The 16776-nt window shown below is 39.3% G+C and overlaps 1 protein-coding gene across 1 annotated transcript; it reads left to right on the forward strand.

The window, feature by feature from the left end:
- The first annotated feature begins 10014 nt into the window (after positions 1 to 10014).
- On the forward strand, positions 10015 to 16213 carry LOC114268101 (secoisolariciresinol dehydrogenase). Its single transcript, XM_028209215.2, has 3 exons — positions 10015 to 10494; positions 14319 to 14659; positions 15640 to 16213. Exons 1-3 carry the CDS (start codon positions 10457 to 10459, stop codon positions 16065 to 16067), a joined length of 807 nt encoding a protein of 268 aa, XP_028065016.1. The 5' UTR covers positions 10015 to 10456; the 3' UTR covers positions 16068 to 16213.
- The last annotated feature ends 563 nt before the right edge of the window (positions 16214 to 16776 follow it).

A 16776-nucleotide genomic window follows, 5' to 3' on the forward strand; every position in this document is an offset into this window, starting at 1 on the left:
ACCACTCTTTAGCCTAGATCCTTATCTTGGTTGAAGAGTACAAAGTGTTGGTTTTTCCAGCTAACTATTCTTCAGCCTGAATCCTTATCTCGGTTGAAGAGTACAAAGTGTTGGTTTTTCCAACCAACCACTCTTCAGCCTGAATCCTTATCTCGGCTGAAGAGGACTTAGTGTGGTTTTTTCCAGCCAAACTTCCTGCAGCCTGGATCCATATCCTAGGCTTAGGAGGGGTATTGGTTATTCCAGCCAATCTCTAAGTTGGTTTTTCCAGCCAACCTAGAGTAAAGTGTTTGGTTGTTCCAGCCAAACGTCCTGCAACCTGGATCCTTATCCTGGGCTTAGGAGGGCTGTTGGTTATTCCAGCCAACCTCTAAGTTGGTTTTTTCCAACCAACCTAGAGTAAAGTGTTTGGTTTTTCCAGCCAAACGTCCTGCAGCCTAGATCCTTATCCTAGGCTTAGGAGGGGTGTTGGTTATTCCAGCCAACCTCTAAGTTGGTTTTTCCAGCCAACCTAGAGTAAAGTGTTTGGTTTTTCCAGCCAAACGTCCTGCAGCCTGGATCCTTATCCTGGGCTTAGGAGGGGTGTTGGTTATTCCAGCCAACTATGCTTACAATGTCCCTAACTCACTAAAACAATCATTTACAGAATGAAACAACTGTGCTGAAAGATACTACTTGTTTTATTGAGAAATAAAAAATAAAATTACAAATACTTAGAAGAAAAGCTAAAAATAAAATAGTTTGAGATTGACAGTGTTCCATGGCCTGGGAATGGCTTTGTTGTCCTCATCTTCCAAGTGGTATGCCCCTTTTCCTGCTAATCCAACCACTTTGTATGGTCCTTCCCAATTGGGCCCTAACTTGTCATCTCCGGGTACCAAAGTGTTTCTCATTACTTTGCGAAGTACCCAATCTCCAATCTTGAACTGCTTGGATGCACTGTCTTGTTATACTTTCTGGACAACTCTTGCTGGTATGAAGAAATGTGAACCAGTGCTCTTTCTCTTCTTTTTTCTGCAAGGTCGAGCTCTAATGCTATGGCTTCTCTATTTAAGTCTGGATTAAAATTTTTGCTTCTGACGGTGGGGAGGCCGACTTCCAATGGGATTACTGCTTCCATGCCATAGGCCAGGGAAAAAGGTGTTTTCCTGGTAGATCGACGAGGTGTGGTACGGTAAGCCCATAAAACATGAGGGAGCTCTTCAGCCCACTTGCCTTTTGCTTTTTCTAGCCTTTTCTTCAATCCATCCAAGACAACTTTGTTTGATGCTTCTGCTTGGCCGTTTGCTTGGGGGTAAGCCGATGTAGAATTGTAGAACTCTATTTTGTATTCTTCACAAAAGCCTCTAAAAGTTTTGCCGTTGAACTGGGTGCCATTGTCTGATATTAGAGTTTTTGGTATGCCAAACCGAGTAATGATATTCTGCCAGACGAACTTCTTCACATCTTTCTCTTTTATTGACACTAGTGCTTCTGCCTCCACCCACTTTGTGAAGTAGTTCGTTGCTGCTAGAAAGAATTTTCTATTGCCGGGTGCTGTTGGGAGTGGCCCTACTATGTCCAAGCCCCATATTACGAAGGGCCATGGGCTTTTTAATGGTATAAGTTCTCTGGCTGGCTGATGTATTTGGTGTGTGAACTTCTGACATTTCTCGCACCTCTTTACATACTTCTCTGAATCTGCTTGCATGTATGGCCACCAATATCCTTGCGAAATGGCTCTGTAAGCTAATGATCTTCCTCATTGGTGGCTTCCGCATACGCCTTCGTGTATCTAGAACAAGAACGCTTCAACTTTGCTGGGATGGACACACTTTTGATAAGGTCCTGTGAAGGATTTCTTGTACAAGGCTATTCATGGAGAGAGCTAAAATCGTTGCGACTTTGCTCTGATTTTGTTGGCCTCTTTCTTCTCTTCCGGTAGGACGCCGTCTTTTAAGAATGCTATAATGGGATCCATCCATGAAGAGCCTAGTTCGGCGCAACATACTTTTTCTACTTCAAGTACTTCAATGTTGGTCTTGGTAAGTAGTCAATCAGTAATGGATGTGGGACGGATGTGTCTGCCATTGACGCAAAGCCTGCTAGTTCGTCCGCTCTACTATTCTCTTCCCTACCAATATGTTTTATCCGCACTACTTCAAATTTCTTGATCTCTTTTCTGACTAATTCTTGGTACTTAGCCATCCTGTCGTCTTTTGCCTCGTAGTCACCTGAAATTTGGTTTACCACCAGTTGTGAGTCACTGTAAACCATTAGCTCGGTGGCCTTCATGTAGGATGCTGATTTTAGTCCTGCTAAAAATGCTTCATATTCTGCCTCGTTGTTTGATGCTGGAAAGCCAAGGTTAACTGATTGTTCTACTACTAGGCCATCTGGTGAGATGAGAACTATGTCGAGTCCTGCTCCGTACCTGTTGAATGCTCCATCCACAAAGAGCTTCCACATCTCTCCTACGAATAACTTCCAGCAGGTGGAGAGATCGGATGATGCCTTGGGGTCCTGAGTGTTACTGGTGTTTTCGTCAAGTCCATGCTTGCTGTTTGTCCCTCATTACTTGATTGTACCAAGTCTTCATTTGATGGTGAGTCTTTGCTTGGTGTAGCATGGTTTGCTTCTTTTTCCCTTTCTTTACTCAGGTCTGCCTCAGGGTCTGACTGGGTATCCTGCACCAGGGGTTGCACTATTCCGGCATCAACTTCTAACCCTAGTTCGGTTGTATCGGTCAGGTCGACTAGGCAGATATGATGACTTTCTAGGGTGAATTCTACGACAAAGTCTACCAAGGCTTGGGCTTTTATTGTGGTTCTGGGTTGGAACTTGAAGTCAAATTGTCCCAATTCCACTGGCCACTTCAAGATTCACCCAGAAAAGTTCGTCCTCTCAAACAGAGCTTTTAATGGGAAATCTGTGAGGACGATTATGGTGTGGGCATGAAAGTAGTGCGACAACTTCCTTGATGCCATCATCAAGGCTAAGGCCAAATTTTCCAATGATAAGTACCTGGTTTCCGCGCCCAGCAATGTCTTGCTAACATAAAAGATGGGTAGATGTTGGATTCCTTCCGCTCGGACCAACATTGCGCTAATTGCGTGCTTTGAGACTGCCAGGTACAAAAATAGTTCTTCTCCAGGCATTGGGGTTACTAGCAGTGGTGGAGAAGACAGGTATTCTTTCAAACTTTCAAGGGCACGGTCGCATTCTTCATCCCACTGAAACTTGGCCTTCAACGCTTGAAAGAATGGTCGACATCTGTCTGACGACCGACTTATGAACCGGTTTAGCGTGGCTGCCATACCAGTGAGATGTTGTACTTCTTTTACTGAGTTGGGCCTCTCTAGATCCTGGATTGCTTTGATCTGAGAAGGGTCTGCCTCGATGCCATGGTTGGTTACCAGGAAGCCTAGGAATTTGTCAGATTCTATGCCGAACGCACACTTAGATGCATTAAGGCGTAACTTGTGTTTCTTTAGGATCTGAAACATCTCACCTAGGTCCTTGAGATGGTCACTCGTGTCCTTGCTCTTGACCACCATGTCATCGATGTAAGCCTCCATTGTTCTACCTAACAACAGTTCAAATATCTTGGTGACCATCCGTTGGAATGTTGCCCCTGCGTTCTTCAGGCCAAAGGGCATGACCTTGTAGCAGTAAAGTCCTATTGGCGTTGTAAAAGATGTGACCTCCTGGTCTGGTTCATACATAGCGATCTGCTAGTAGCCTCTGTACGCATCAAGGAAGCTTTGACGGTTGTGTCCTGCCGTCAGATCTACCAGTTGGTCTATCCGTGGAAGAGGAAAGTTGTCTTTTGGGCACGCCATGTTGACTGTTTTGTAGTCCACACAGACACGCCATTTCCCATTCTTCTTAGGCACTACTACTGTGTTGGAGATCCATCTGGGGTAGTGCACCTCTCTGATAGCTCCTGCTTCTAGCAGGTTTTCTACTTCTTCCACCACTATCTCGGCATGGTGGAGTGCTGATTTGCGAGTGCACTGTATAATTGGTCTGGTAGTTGGATGGGCATTCAATTGGTGACAGATGAAGCTTGGGTCAATGCCAGGCATGTCATACGGCATCCAGGCAAACACTTCGATGTTAGAGGCCAAGAATTCCATGACCTCTATTCTCTTAGTGCTGGACATAGATGAGCCAAGCAAAAAGAACTTATCCGGGTTCTTTTCATCTATTCTCACCTGTACCAAGTCTTCCACTGCCTTCTGTTCAGCGACTTTGTCGACATCCGCAAATAATTCATTATTTTCGGGCTCTTCCACCATTTGGACAAACCCCTTGGCAGCTCGGCTGCCATTTACTGTGACGAAGCATTGCTTGGACATAATTTGATCTCCATAGACCTCTTCAATTACTTCGGCTTCGTTGGGGAACCGCATTACTTGATGGTAGGTTGATGCTACCGCTCTCATGGCGTGCAGCTATGTCCTTCCCAAGATTATATTGTAAGTGGAGGGCACTTTCAATACCCAAAATTTCACTTATTTAGTCATGCTTCCTCCTTTGACTGGGAGGATTACCTTGCCGACTGGCCATTCTGGCATTGAGTTGAACCCGATCAGGGGAGATACGATGGGTGCCAAGTCTTTGTCCTTCAATTTCAACTGTTTGAAAGTTTCGTAGTACATTATCTCGCATGAGCTTCCTTGGTCTATCAAAATTCGCTTGACGTCATAATCCTTGATGCGGAGAGTGACGACCAGTGTATCGTTGTGGGGGCAATATATCATTTCTAAGTCCTTGTCTAAAAAAGACATGACGTTCGTGGCCTCTATTTTTCCCTTTTTAATGGTGGGCTGCGCACTTAATACCTCCCTTAAGTGCTCAGCCTTCTTTATCATGCCCCTGAGCTCACATACTCGCTCAGGCTCGAATACCCCATGTATTACGTTTATCACGCCTTCAGGTGGGGCGTCGTTCGATGTTCCGTCTGGGTGGTCATGGTTTTGGGGGCCTGGCTGCGTCCCTCCTTCTATGTACTGGTCCAGGTGACCAGCTGCCACTAATTCCTCCAGATGCTATCTCAACGGCGTGCAGTTTTCAGTGCGGTGCCCATTTTCCTTATGAAAGGTGCACCGAGATCTTTCGTCGTAGTCCTTCTATGCTTTTTCCAATTTAGTTGGCCATTTGACGAAAGGTTCATCGCGTATCTCACTGAGAATCCGGTAGATTGGTTTCTTGAATACCGTGGTAATGGCAGTGCGGGCTCTCAACCATCTTTTATCTCGGTCCACTTCGTTGTCTCACCTGCCTCGTCCATTCTTGCTTTGACATTCTACCGTATTGACCTTTGCTGTAGTCTTCTTGTCTAGTGTTGCTGTTGCACCAGATTTTGCCTTGGTACGGGTGCCATCCTCCTCCACCGGAATATGTTGGTGCACCCTTTCCATCAAGGCTTCCATTGTGAGGGGTGGAGTCATAGTAATCGAATCCCTTAATCTGTTTCCCACTGGAAGTCCTCTTTTGTATTGTGCGATGGCGAGATTGGTGGGGCAGTCCCACATCTGGTTGAACGTCTCCCAGTAACGACTGTTGTAGGACCTCAGTGTTTCTTTGTCGCCCATGTCAATGGAGAGTAGCTGATCAATCTCCACTGGCATCTTGGTGTTCATTCTGAATCATGTCACGAACGCCTCCGCTAATTGCGCCCATGAGGCTATGCTGCCTTCTGGTAGCCTTTCGAACCAGGTTAAACCTAGGTCGCCAAGGCTAGATAGGAATAGGATGCACATCAAAGCTTCGTTCTGCTGGTATACTGCCATAAGCTGGCGAAAGTGGCTTAGGTGCATGTAAGGGTCTGTCTTCCCTTCGTACGTGGTAAATTTAGGCTGGATAAAGCCTGAGGGTAATGATGCGTTCTCAATTGCCAAAACGAACGGCGAGCTATATAGTCTTGCCAACGCTTTATCTGTTGGTTCATAGGCAAGGTGCGGTATTGGCATTCCAACCTCGACGCTTCCATGCGTCCAAGGAGCTAACTGCTGAAGGGCTGAAACTCTGTGCGGGTCGCGTGCTCTGGCATCCTCCTTCTGTCGCGCCCTTTCTTCAATCACAGCCCGTAAGTCAGATGATCTTGGCAACTCCGTTTGCCTGGATGATTTCTGGTGCGTGTGTGAGGGCCGATAGGTACTTCCCTCAGTGTAAGACCTCAATGATCTCGTTCTCTCAGACCTAGAGTAACAAGTTTTGGAAGTCCTTCATTGAGTGTCGCCTGTCCTGAGGCTTTTACTCTCTGTTTGCGATGGCGTGGTATGTCTACCACGATCTTCTGAGTGGCGAGGAGTCGTATTGCCTTTGCGCCCCTCTCCTGTCGCCACCCCTTTTCCCCTGATCTGGCGCTTCATGGCCTCCATGTCCGCCGCTACCTTCCTTATTAGTTCATCTTGCTCTTTTACGCGATCCTCCAGAGCTTGAGGGTCGATTCTTCGCCTTTGCCTTTCAAGACTTTGTGAGCGAGAGCGACGGGGGCTATTGTTCCGCCTCCCCCTTGCATCCCTCCGGGGATTCTGTCGCTGAGGCTCTAAGTCCGCCATGGGAGGGATAGAGGGCAATCTTTCGCGCCTCCCACCCCCATCTGGGGTTTGTCCGTCAATGGCGGACTTTGGCAAATCTTCGTTGTGCGCCATTCAATTAGCAAGGGAAACTTGATCAAGAGGTTTTGTTCTTTGTCTGGTATTCCCACAGATGGCGCCAATTGTACGAAAAAGAAATAAACCTTCTCGTATAATCCTGTTGATCAAGTTTGCGCTCCTCCGTACGACGTCGCTTTATTCCCTGAAAACACAAACGTGAGCTAGCCGGCGGGTGTGTGCCGGATACCTCTCCAATGTCTAAGTTAGAAAAATAGACAAATAGACAAAAGCTCTGCGTATTCGGGAATCAAAGTTGTGTTACATCTTCATAGGTGATGTTATAAGTTTTTATAGGTTCCGCGTGGCACAATCCTAGTAGGACTCTTATTCCTCCATGTTGAGTCCTTCTACGAATCACATTCCTAAAAGATAATGCTTATCCTTCAACACCCCCCTCACTACTTAAACCAAGCGAGATGGTTTTACCATGTTCGGATTTTAATATAATCGAGGTAAGCATGGCTTATGCTAAGCCGCAGAGTAGACCGAACTAAATCCAGTTCGGCTTCTTCCATTCACTGCTCTTACCTCAGCTTCTCCTGTACAAACCATGGTGTGTTTAGACCGAGCTAAGAAATAGCAAGGTTTGGACCGAGCTAACCACAACATGCCACGACCGGGCTAACTCTGAGTGTGGTGACTGGGCTGTCTGTAACGCTCTCTTGGATCGGGATAACAACAAGGCCTTTTGGGGACCGGGCTAACGCCAAGGCCCTTTTACTCCGCCCTTCTTACCGTGGCTCACAACGGCCCATTACCTAGCTCGACCCAGTTTACATATATAAATTACCCTCTCAGGAAACAACCCAAAACCATCATGGTCAATACATAACTCCAAATGTTGAGGATGAATTTCAATAGATGGAACTTGTTTGGTACCAGAACATAAATCTTCCATGATCAAATTCAAGTAATCCTCTTTAATGGGTTGTTGCTCTACCTTCAAAACCAGACCTTCATGTTTATCACATTCCAAGTTGGATACAAAAACAAAGCAATCCATGTATGTATCATTGTCACTTGTGAATGACTTGCCCTCGGATATAAACCAGGAGCTTCAATCGAGTTTGGATCTCAAATAGCTTTAAAATAACAAATTTTTTTTTAACATAATCCCAAATTTTTTAACATAACAAAAAATTATCTTCTTCTTCTTCTTCTTCTTCTTCTTCTTCTTCTTCTTCTTCTTCTTTTCTGTCTGTGTGTATATACATACATATATATAAACATATATGTGTGTGTGTGTGTGTAAACTAGGAGCTTCAATCGAGTTTGGATCTCAAATAGCATTAACATAACAATTTTTTTTTTAACATAATCCCAAATTTTTTAACATAATAAAAATTTCTCTTCTTGTTGTTTTCTGTCTGTGTGTATACATATATATATATGTATATATATGTGTGTGTGTGTGTGTATATTTGCAGGTTTTTTAAAAGAGAGAAGAAGAAGAAGACAGGGTTATAAAGGTAAATTTACACGTTCTATTAACAGAAGTTAATGTGCGTTTTAGTCCACAAACCACATAGAGGGTATGTGGTGATTTCCGAATGTCAGGAGGGTAATCCGCACCCAGTCCAAACCACAAGGGTGTAAAGTTAAGTTTGCCCTTATTTTATTTATTTATTTATTTTTGATGATCAGGTATTTGGATCGGTTTATGCGCACCTTGACTAATGCCAGAACTTACGCAAAGTGCCCCTTTACGTAGATTGAGTAAATCTCAAATAGAGCCTACGGACGTAGCCCCAAAAAACAAATTACAAGACGACAATACGTAATACATACAGAACAAACAAAAGAGACACACTCACATGATTCCACATTAGAAGGATTTGAGTTGGGTGTAACTTTTTCAAGCATCGACCAAAGACCTTTTTGAGGGGTGATTTTACAATACTCTTTCATTTCAAACAAGTCCTTAAAATATCCTAACTCCGATGCCTGAAATAAGAAAACAGTCAGGTCGAGTGTGACGGAATTAGCACTCTGATGGGCAAGTTAGTCCCTTGATCAGAAGATAGAGTTTTCTTAGGTTTTAGAGTTTTTTAGTATTTAAAGCCTACCTCCTCATTTGTCATTACCTTCCTTTTATAGAGACACTTTTCCAGATATTTTCTCATGTTGTTTCTCATCATTGCCATGTTAGGGCCCATCCTTCTACTACACCTCCTAGAAAGGTATAGCTTGGGCCTTCACAAAGTGGGCTATCATGCCGACCTCACTTCATTACTCGACCCTAAGTGGATGTTTGGCATTCCTTAAAAAAGTTAAAAAGTCAAAAAGTCACTAAAAAAGTAAAAAAGTTAATACTATTCACAGGTTTGGGCGAAAAAAAAATACTGAATAGACAGAGAGAAAAATTACGAATTTGGCCTTTTTAATTCAACACTTTTGAGTTTATGTCAATGCTGATAAATGTACTTATGCTTACAAATTTTACCAAAGGCATTGACGTGGCTAATTGTAAGCCATGAATTTCCAAAGTCAACAAAATTTTGACATGCACTGATGCACTGATGCACTGATGGACCTATCAGTATGTGTCTGGAAGGGTACAAGTCAAAATTTTAATATTTGACATAATATTTTATTATACACTTTTTCGTAAAAAGTCAAAAAGTTATCTTAAGCGTACATTTCTCTCTCTCTCTCTCTCTCTCTCTCTCTCTCTCTCGCTCTCTCTCTATCTACGTTTTTAGCTAAAAAGTCAAAAAAATGTACTTATATAGATCATCCCAAATAACCCCTAAATCTTGTCCTGGTCATGTGTTTCAACCTATGTGGTCCACTCGGCAATGAATTGCTTAAGCCCAGTGGGCCTTGACTGAATTTGGCCCATCATTGATGGGTTTGGATGTGCCCCGTTTGCCGATTAGGAATCCATTTATTCGGCTCCCACTACCTTTTATCTCTAAATTTCCTTATCCTTTGTCTCAAAAAAATCACAACCATTGAATTATGCAAAAATTTCGAGACATGATTTAACAATTATAAATATTTTGATACAAAGAAAGAGAAAGATTTGAGGAGGAAAGACCCATGACTCAAGCAACTACTTCAAGGGAATTGTTCCCCTCCATACCTCTCTACACTTTATTTTATAGGTCTAATTCCAAACATACAACGATAATTCGAACCGTTCAACAATAAAGATGACTTGTGTAAAAAATTAATTCCACCGAATGTCATTAGACACATGATCAAATTACATTTTATTTTTTGAATGAATGATAATTATGTGTTTAAATTTAAATAGTCCATTTTATGAAACAAAAATGCAACTTGTTCATCTATTTATCGATTTTTGATAAAATTAATTTTTTGCACAAATAACTTTAACAGAAAGATTTAAGAGATGAATGGTGTTGTGGACTCAAAATGGAACTCGCAAAATAAAATATGAAGGAATATAGATGATAGTAGTATGGAGAGGAGCTTCAACATTGTCAATTATAGATTGAGCTCCAGTTGTCATGGATGAGAGAGAGAGAGAGAGAGAGAGAGAGAGAGATTTTGACGTGCAAGCCACAACCATGCAAAAAATATCTTCTAACAAAGTCTTTTAATGGACCCAATGGTTCCAAGAATAGTCTACCTATTCTGTAGGGTGAAACTAGTTCTCATTTGAACTCAATTCCCCATATATATAAGTTTCTGTTTCTCTTTGCAAATATTGCAATTGTTTTACCATTGTTTCTCTCTTTGATTTCCTTCATGTTTCAGTAGATATAGGTCATATATATATCCTATTTATTAAGACCTTTGGCAGTGCTTCTAAGAGATTTGACAAGTCCTCAAAATCAACCATGAGAGGTTTCTCAGTACTCTCTACTGCTACCAGAAGGTATGTAAAACCCCTCTTTAAAATTGCAATTCTCTTTTATTTGTACATAAATCAATCACAAAACTAATTATAATTCTTTTTACAATGATGTGGAATTCACAGAAAGATGAGACTCACCTTAGTATTGTATCTAATTAAGTAATTGGTTTCTGTATTTCTAAACTTTTGCATGATATTAATTGGCCAAATTTAAGCCAAAGTATTTCTAAACTTTTGCATGATATTAATTGGCCAAATTTAAGCCAAAGGCTTTGTAGCTGTGAGATTAAAGGGAGAGGGGTCCTTCTTGTACCTTGAATCGGTTAGAATTGTTGTGATTTTTAGTGAGCATGTCCTGAATTTATTTTATTATTCGAATGATTTATTTTATAAGATTGTTGAAAAAACCATTCATACAAAAAAAAAAAAAAAAAGAAAAAGAAAAAGAAAAAAAAGTTAGCCAAATATTAATAATTAAATAATCCGCTCATATTTATTTTAAAAAAAATAAGAGCCCAACTGAGTAGTGATAGATAGGGTCATGGATCCCATTAAGCTGTCAAAAACCTTCACTTTTATTTTATTTTATTTTTGTATTTACAATATTAATGTTTTATTTAATATTGTTTAATTCTGTTAAAACAATTAAAGGTCATCATCAAAGAGGGACAGCTACCAATAGAGATTGACTATTTAAAAATTTTAAATCACTCAGTTTAGTTTTAAAAAAAAAAATTATTTTTTTATTTTTTATTTTTATTGAACTTTTTAAATATTTTAAGCAAATTATTTCACTTTTTAGATCCACTTAATCTAGATACATTTAAAAAAAAAAAAAACAAAACAAAAAACAAAAAACAAAAAACAAAATATATTTGTGATTTGTTTTAAAAAATTCTCAAATTACAAAAAATATAAATTTTCTTAGATTTTTTACAAATATTTTACATTTTATATACAAGGTGCATCTTAAAAAAAAAAAAAGACTAAAATGTGAAATTTTTTTTGTAAATACAGCAAAACACAAAAAAATAAAAATCTCAAACTACTTTTGAAATTTCAAAATCAAACAGAATAAGTGTTATTTAGTTGAATTTTTCTTTCTTATAAAATTTGTTAAGTGACCCCATCCATGAAAATTCCTAGAATTGCCACTGCAAAATATAGACTTTTTTTTTTTGAAAATAACATTTGCGGTTTATATTTTTAAAGACGAATATAATTCTATCACATGATATTTGATCAATATGATTTTTATACAAATAATTTACTTGTTAAGCCCTACAAAACAAATGATATGGATGAAAGTAAGCCACCAAAGGGTACAATACTCCTCTTCTGCCATTGATGATTTTAAAAAATTTACAACTATGATACACAATTCCCAATACTGTTACACTGCAATCAATATTGATATATTCTCTAGATTTGACATTTAGTAGGGTTTATTTTATACAATTTATTAAGTTACTTATAATTTCTTCTTTTTATGAGAATTCTATTGGAGTGTGTACCATATGCATTTTTAGTTACGATTTTTGTAGCTCTAGTTATAATATATTGTGTTGTTAGTTATAACACATTGTGATGTTAGTTATAACATTATTTTGGTTATGATCTAAGAGTTGTGTGATTATACCTCATGTGATATTTAATTATAACTCTATTTATTTATTTATTTATTTTAAGTTATGACTCCATTAGTGTTAAATTATGCCATTTGTGATAATCAAACTCACAAATGGCATAACTTGTATATGACACACACCTTTGTGAGGATGTGTATTGAGGGGGAAATTTGTGCCTTGATATTTGGCGGGGCAAATTCAGCATGGTTTTAGGCTAAGCTAGATGGAGTGTCCCGCAGCGTTAGCATGGTGACGCGTTGTGCGACTTAGCATGGCGTTGTGCGTTGCATGGTTGTCTTAAGAACCAGCAAGGGTTAAGTGATACGGTTGCTCGGTTGATTGCCGCGCCAATAGTTGTGTCATCACACTTGGCTTATGTAAGAGGAGTTAATTTGAACCCACTAAATTAATTAGGCCCAATAGTTCAAGGTTGGTGGGCCCGAATTTATCGCAAGTCCAAGATTGGTGGGCCCGGACTTATCGCCATCAAACGGGCTGAATCGCTCTAAGCCTCAAAAGGGTTCGGATCCACGAACTTAGAGACTTACTTGGGCCCGGACTCGAAAGGATATTGAGCAAGCCTGGAGATCCGAGGCACTCGAACTTGAAAGGGTTCGGATCCACGAAGCTAGAGATGCGAAGCACTTGGCTTCGAAAGAATTCAGACGCAATCTAGAAGTCGCTTCATTAACGAGTCCTAGAACACTTGCAGGCTCGCAGCTTTCCGGAATCTACGCACCAAAACCATGGGCGTAATGGAGTTCGAACAAAGGACCTGATCCTGAGGACGGTGAATGGAGATAAATTCACTTTTCGGTTGAACTAGTCTATACTCGGGTCAAGATGGCATGATATAGGGGGGCCCTTGAGAATCGGCAATATTTGCGACATGACGTTTTCTTGAACTACCCCTGACCCTTATGCGGCAGGGCGTCCTCTAGGACTACCTTTAACCCTTTGGGATGATTGGGGATCATTGGTTAGGTGTGGCTAAGAAGAAGGGTTAGTTGAGAGGTTGATCTCCTCTTCGAGTGTTTCCATCATCCTCGGAGAAGTCACCTTCTCGGACAAGGTGGTTAGAGAGAATATTCCCTATGTGCCTTGCACATGGGCTCCATTCTATATCATGAGGTGTCTATAAATAACACCCACATATAGCTTTACAAGAGATAGATTTTGGAGAGATAACTCTTGGGAAAGAACTAATTTCCCTTCTCCATTATCAACGTTGAGAGTGAAAATGGGAGATCCATGGGAGAGCCTTGCCATTATTCTTTCTCTAATTACTTTGTCTTCTTCTTCACCTAATCTCTTATCTCCATCATCTCTTTGCTTTTATATTCTTAGTTGAGACTATTGAAGAATCTAATTAGCCTCTTATCATCTTCTAGAGAATTCGAATTTTTTCTTCGATGATCTTCGAAGATCTTCGAATTTTCGAACGGCGTTTTTGAACCCTCTCATATAGCTTGCAGTGAGAATGGTGTGAAATGATAAGTATTATCATTTAGGAATGTTATTCCTAGTGGGACTCTAAGTGAGGAATTAGAGTCCTATTACGATATTGTTGTGTGAAACTTACAAAAGCTTAAAACTAACATAATATCAAATAATGAAACTTTAGTTCTTGAATTCACAGAGCTTTTCTTCCATATTGATCTTGAGTGCTAATTTAAGCATCGAAGGGGTTTTCTGGCACATACCCGCTGATAAGCTCACGCTCTTGTGATTTTAGGAGGAATGACAACTTTTGGAGGATCGCGAGCTTGGTTATCAAAATTATACTTGTAGCGAATATTTCGTGCTCATAAATGCATCATAGCATTATCCTTTCTTTTTAAAGAACTTGAGGAACCTTAGACCTTGAACTTGGTAAAGAAGGCTTTTCGAGCCTCGTGCACTTTGTTATCTAATTTTTTTTTTTTAAAATAAAGAATTCAATGTGCCACAAGGCAGGAGGAGAAGCAATACCAAATTAGTTGTTCAATTTATATCATAGTATACCTTAATTTTGTCAAGTGTTTGGTAAGAAAGTTGGAGTCAATTATAAAAAAAAAGTTAGAGTAGAGGTATTTTTAACTTCTAACTTTTTAATTATCAATTTTCAATTTTGAAATAATTGCATCAAAACAAACCCACTATATAGGACGAGAATCTTCTCCAACACTTTCAACTTCTTACATTTTAAATTTATTTTTAATTTTTGTGCAACATTAGATTGGAAGGAAAAGTTGCCCTGATCACAGGCGGGGTTGGCGGCATTGGATCCTGCACATCCAAGTTATTCTGCGAACAGGGTGCCAAAGTCGTGATTGCCGACGTACAAGACGATCAGGGCCACTCGATTTGCAATGACATCGGCACAACTCATGCTTCCTTTGTCCATTGCGATGTCACAAACGAGATCCATGTCCAAACTGCCATTAACAATGTTGTGGCCCAACATGGCAAGCTTGACATAATGTTCAACAATGCAGGAATCATGGATTCCAGAAGATCCAGCATTCTTCAAAATGACATAGCTGAGTTTGAGAGTGTCATTCGCGTTAATCTCATAGGTAAAGGGGTGTTCATGGTCTAACTTGGTTCGGTTTTAAGATAAATCAAGAACTAAATCAATTACTACTATTCCAAAAATTTAGGAATTAAACTGAATGAAAAGTGTAAAAACTAGTTCGTTTTCAGTTCGGTCTGATGGTTTTAGGCTAATTAATTGATCACCATATTCGGAGTATTGAATTTCGATCAAAATTGGTTATACTTATAGAAACATTCTAAAAATATAATAAAATAAACCACAAGAATACTTCAAATTTTAAGAATATTCTTTATTCTTTGTTTTTACTAATTATTAAATGGAAACAATTTCCAATACTATAAGAAGTGGAAAAATCATATAAATAGTGAAAAAAATACTCAACAAAAATACATAGATCTTTATATATAGAGTGAGTGATTAATTAAAAGTACATACACACTTATAATTTACAAAGTAAGATTAATTAAAAATAAGGAACAAATTTCTTCTTATAGTTGGTTTCGCAATTGCCTTTTAATAACTTTTTTGTTTATTCTTTTTTGTATTTAATGAATTTAAAAGGGGGGGAAAAATGGCTTTTCAGTTTTAGATCTTAGTAAACTAGGAGACCCTAAAAATTAAAAACAAAAAAAACAAAAATTGACAAAAGTTCACTAATGCTAAGAATATAATTAAAATATAAAATGGATCACAAAAAGCATAATGGTTGACTATGATTTGTTTTGAATGTAGACCCTCCATAACTGGCTTTAATCTCACTCTTCCATTTCCATTACATTTTCTGTGAACCATTTTGTGCCTCATCGTGTTTCCAGGACTATTATTGTTTTATGTTTGGAACCAAAGCCTAGTCACTCCTTTTAAAATTCATTCCTTAATCTGTGAACCAAACCCCCATTAACAAATATAATTATTTGAACATGAAACCTAATTGTTCTTTAAGTTTGATTCGGTCCTGATCAGTTTACTAGTATTACCAATTTTCTCGAACACCAACAGGTGCATTTCTAGGCACAAAACACGCAGCTCGCGTGATGCAACCGGTGCAGCATGGAAGCATAGTTAACACAGCTAGCATTTGCTCGGTGTTTGGTGGCGTAGCCACCCATGCTTATACTTGTTCCAAACACGCCATATTAGGGCTCACCCGAAACACCGCTGTCGAGCTCGGAAAATGCGGCATTCGAGTGAACTGTGTATCGCCTTATGCCGTCCCAACACAGATGGCGAGGAAATTCTTGAACTTGGAAGATGATGATATGTTGGACAATTTGTATTCTAACCTCTCTGGGGTGGCTCTTAAGCCTGAGGATGTAGCTCGTGCTGTTCTCTATCTAGCTAGTGATGAGTCTAAGTATGTGAGCGGGCATAATTTAATAGTTGATGGAGGTTTTACGATTGTTAATGAGGGTTTGACAATGTTTTAATGAATTAATGACAATGTTTGGCAACGAAAGATAAAATTAGGTATGTAAATTGTAGTATGGCTAGTGAATTTTCTCTGTTTATTGGAATTATGTTTGCATACATATGGTTAGAGAAATAAATGAAATTTTGATTGAAGGTTGTGAAATAGATAATGCCAGTATCAAGTCCCATGTGTAGCACTTAATTTCAAGTTGTGTGATTTTAATTGGTTCTAATATTTTAAATTGATTTCAATTTTGTTTTCAAAATGTTAGATGTGTATTGAAGTTATTTCATCAATGACTCTTAAATTGTCCCAAAACCACCAAATTCAACCTAGAAGTAGATCAATTATTGATTTTGCATTTAGACAATAAGAAAGAGTGTTGAAAAAATATTTAATGATGACTGTTAAAAAAATATTGTACCATGTTGTGGCATGGAAGGTAAAAGGGACATGCAATGAGTGGTAGGTTTTTAGGTTCAATTTTTCTTGGTGAAAATACTAATAAACAATATGAATTCAAGTTGGTGGTCATGTTTATTATAATTGGACTATCACCTTAATACCTTTTTATTATTATTATTTTGGACAAATTACATATACCTCCCTCGAGCTTTAGTTAAATTACAGATACCCCTTTGAAGTTTCGAAAATTATAGATATCCCCTAAGGTTTATAGCTTCAAAACAAATTGCCCCCTGAAGTTTATATTTTCATAACAATTT

The sequence above is a fragment of the Camellia sinensis genome, chromosome 14 (genome assembly GCF_055761805.1).
Source record: "Camellia sinensis isolate YWXY chromosome 14, ASM5576180v1, whole genome shotgun sequence".
NCBI lineage: Eukaryota > Viridiplantae > Streptophyta > Magnoliopsida > Ericales > Theaceae > Camellia > Camellia sinensis.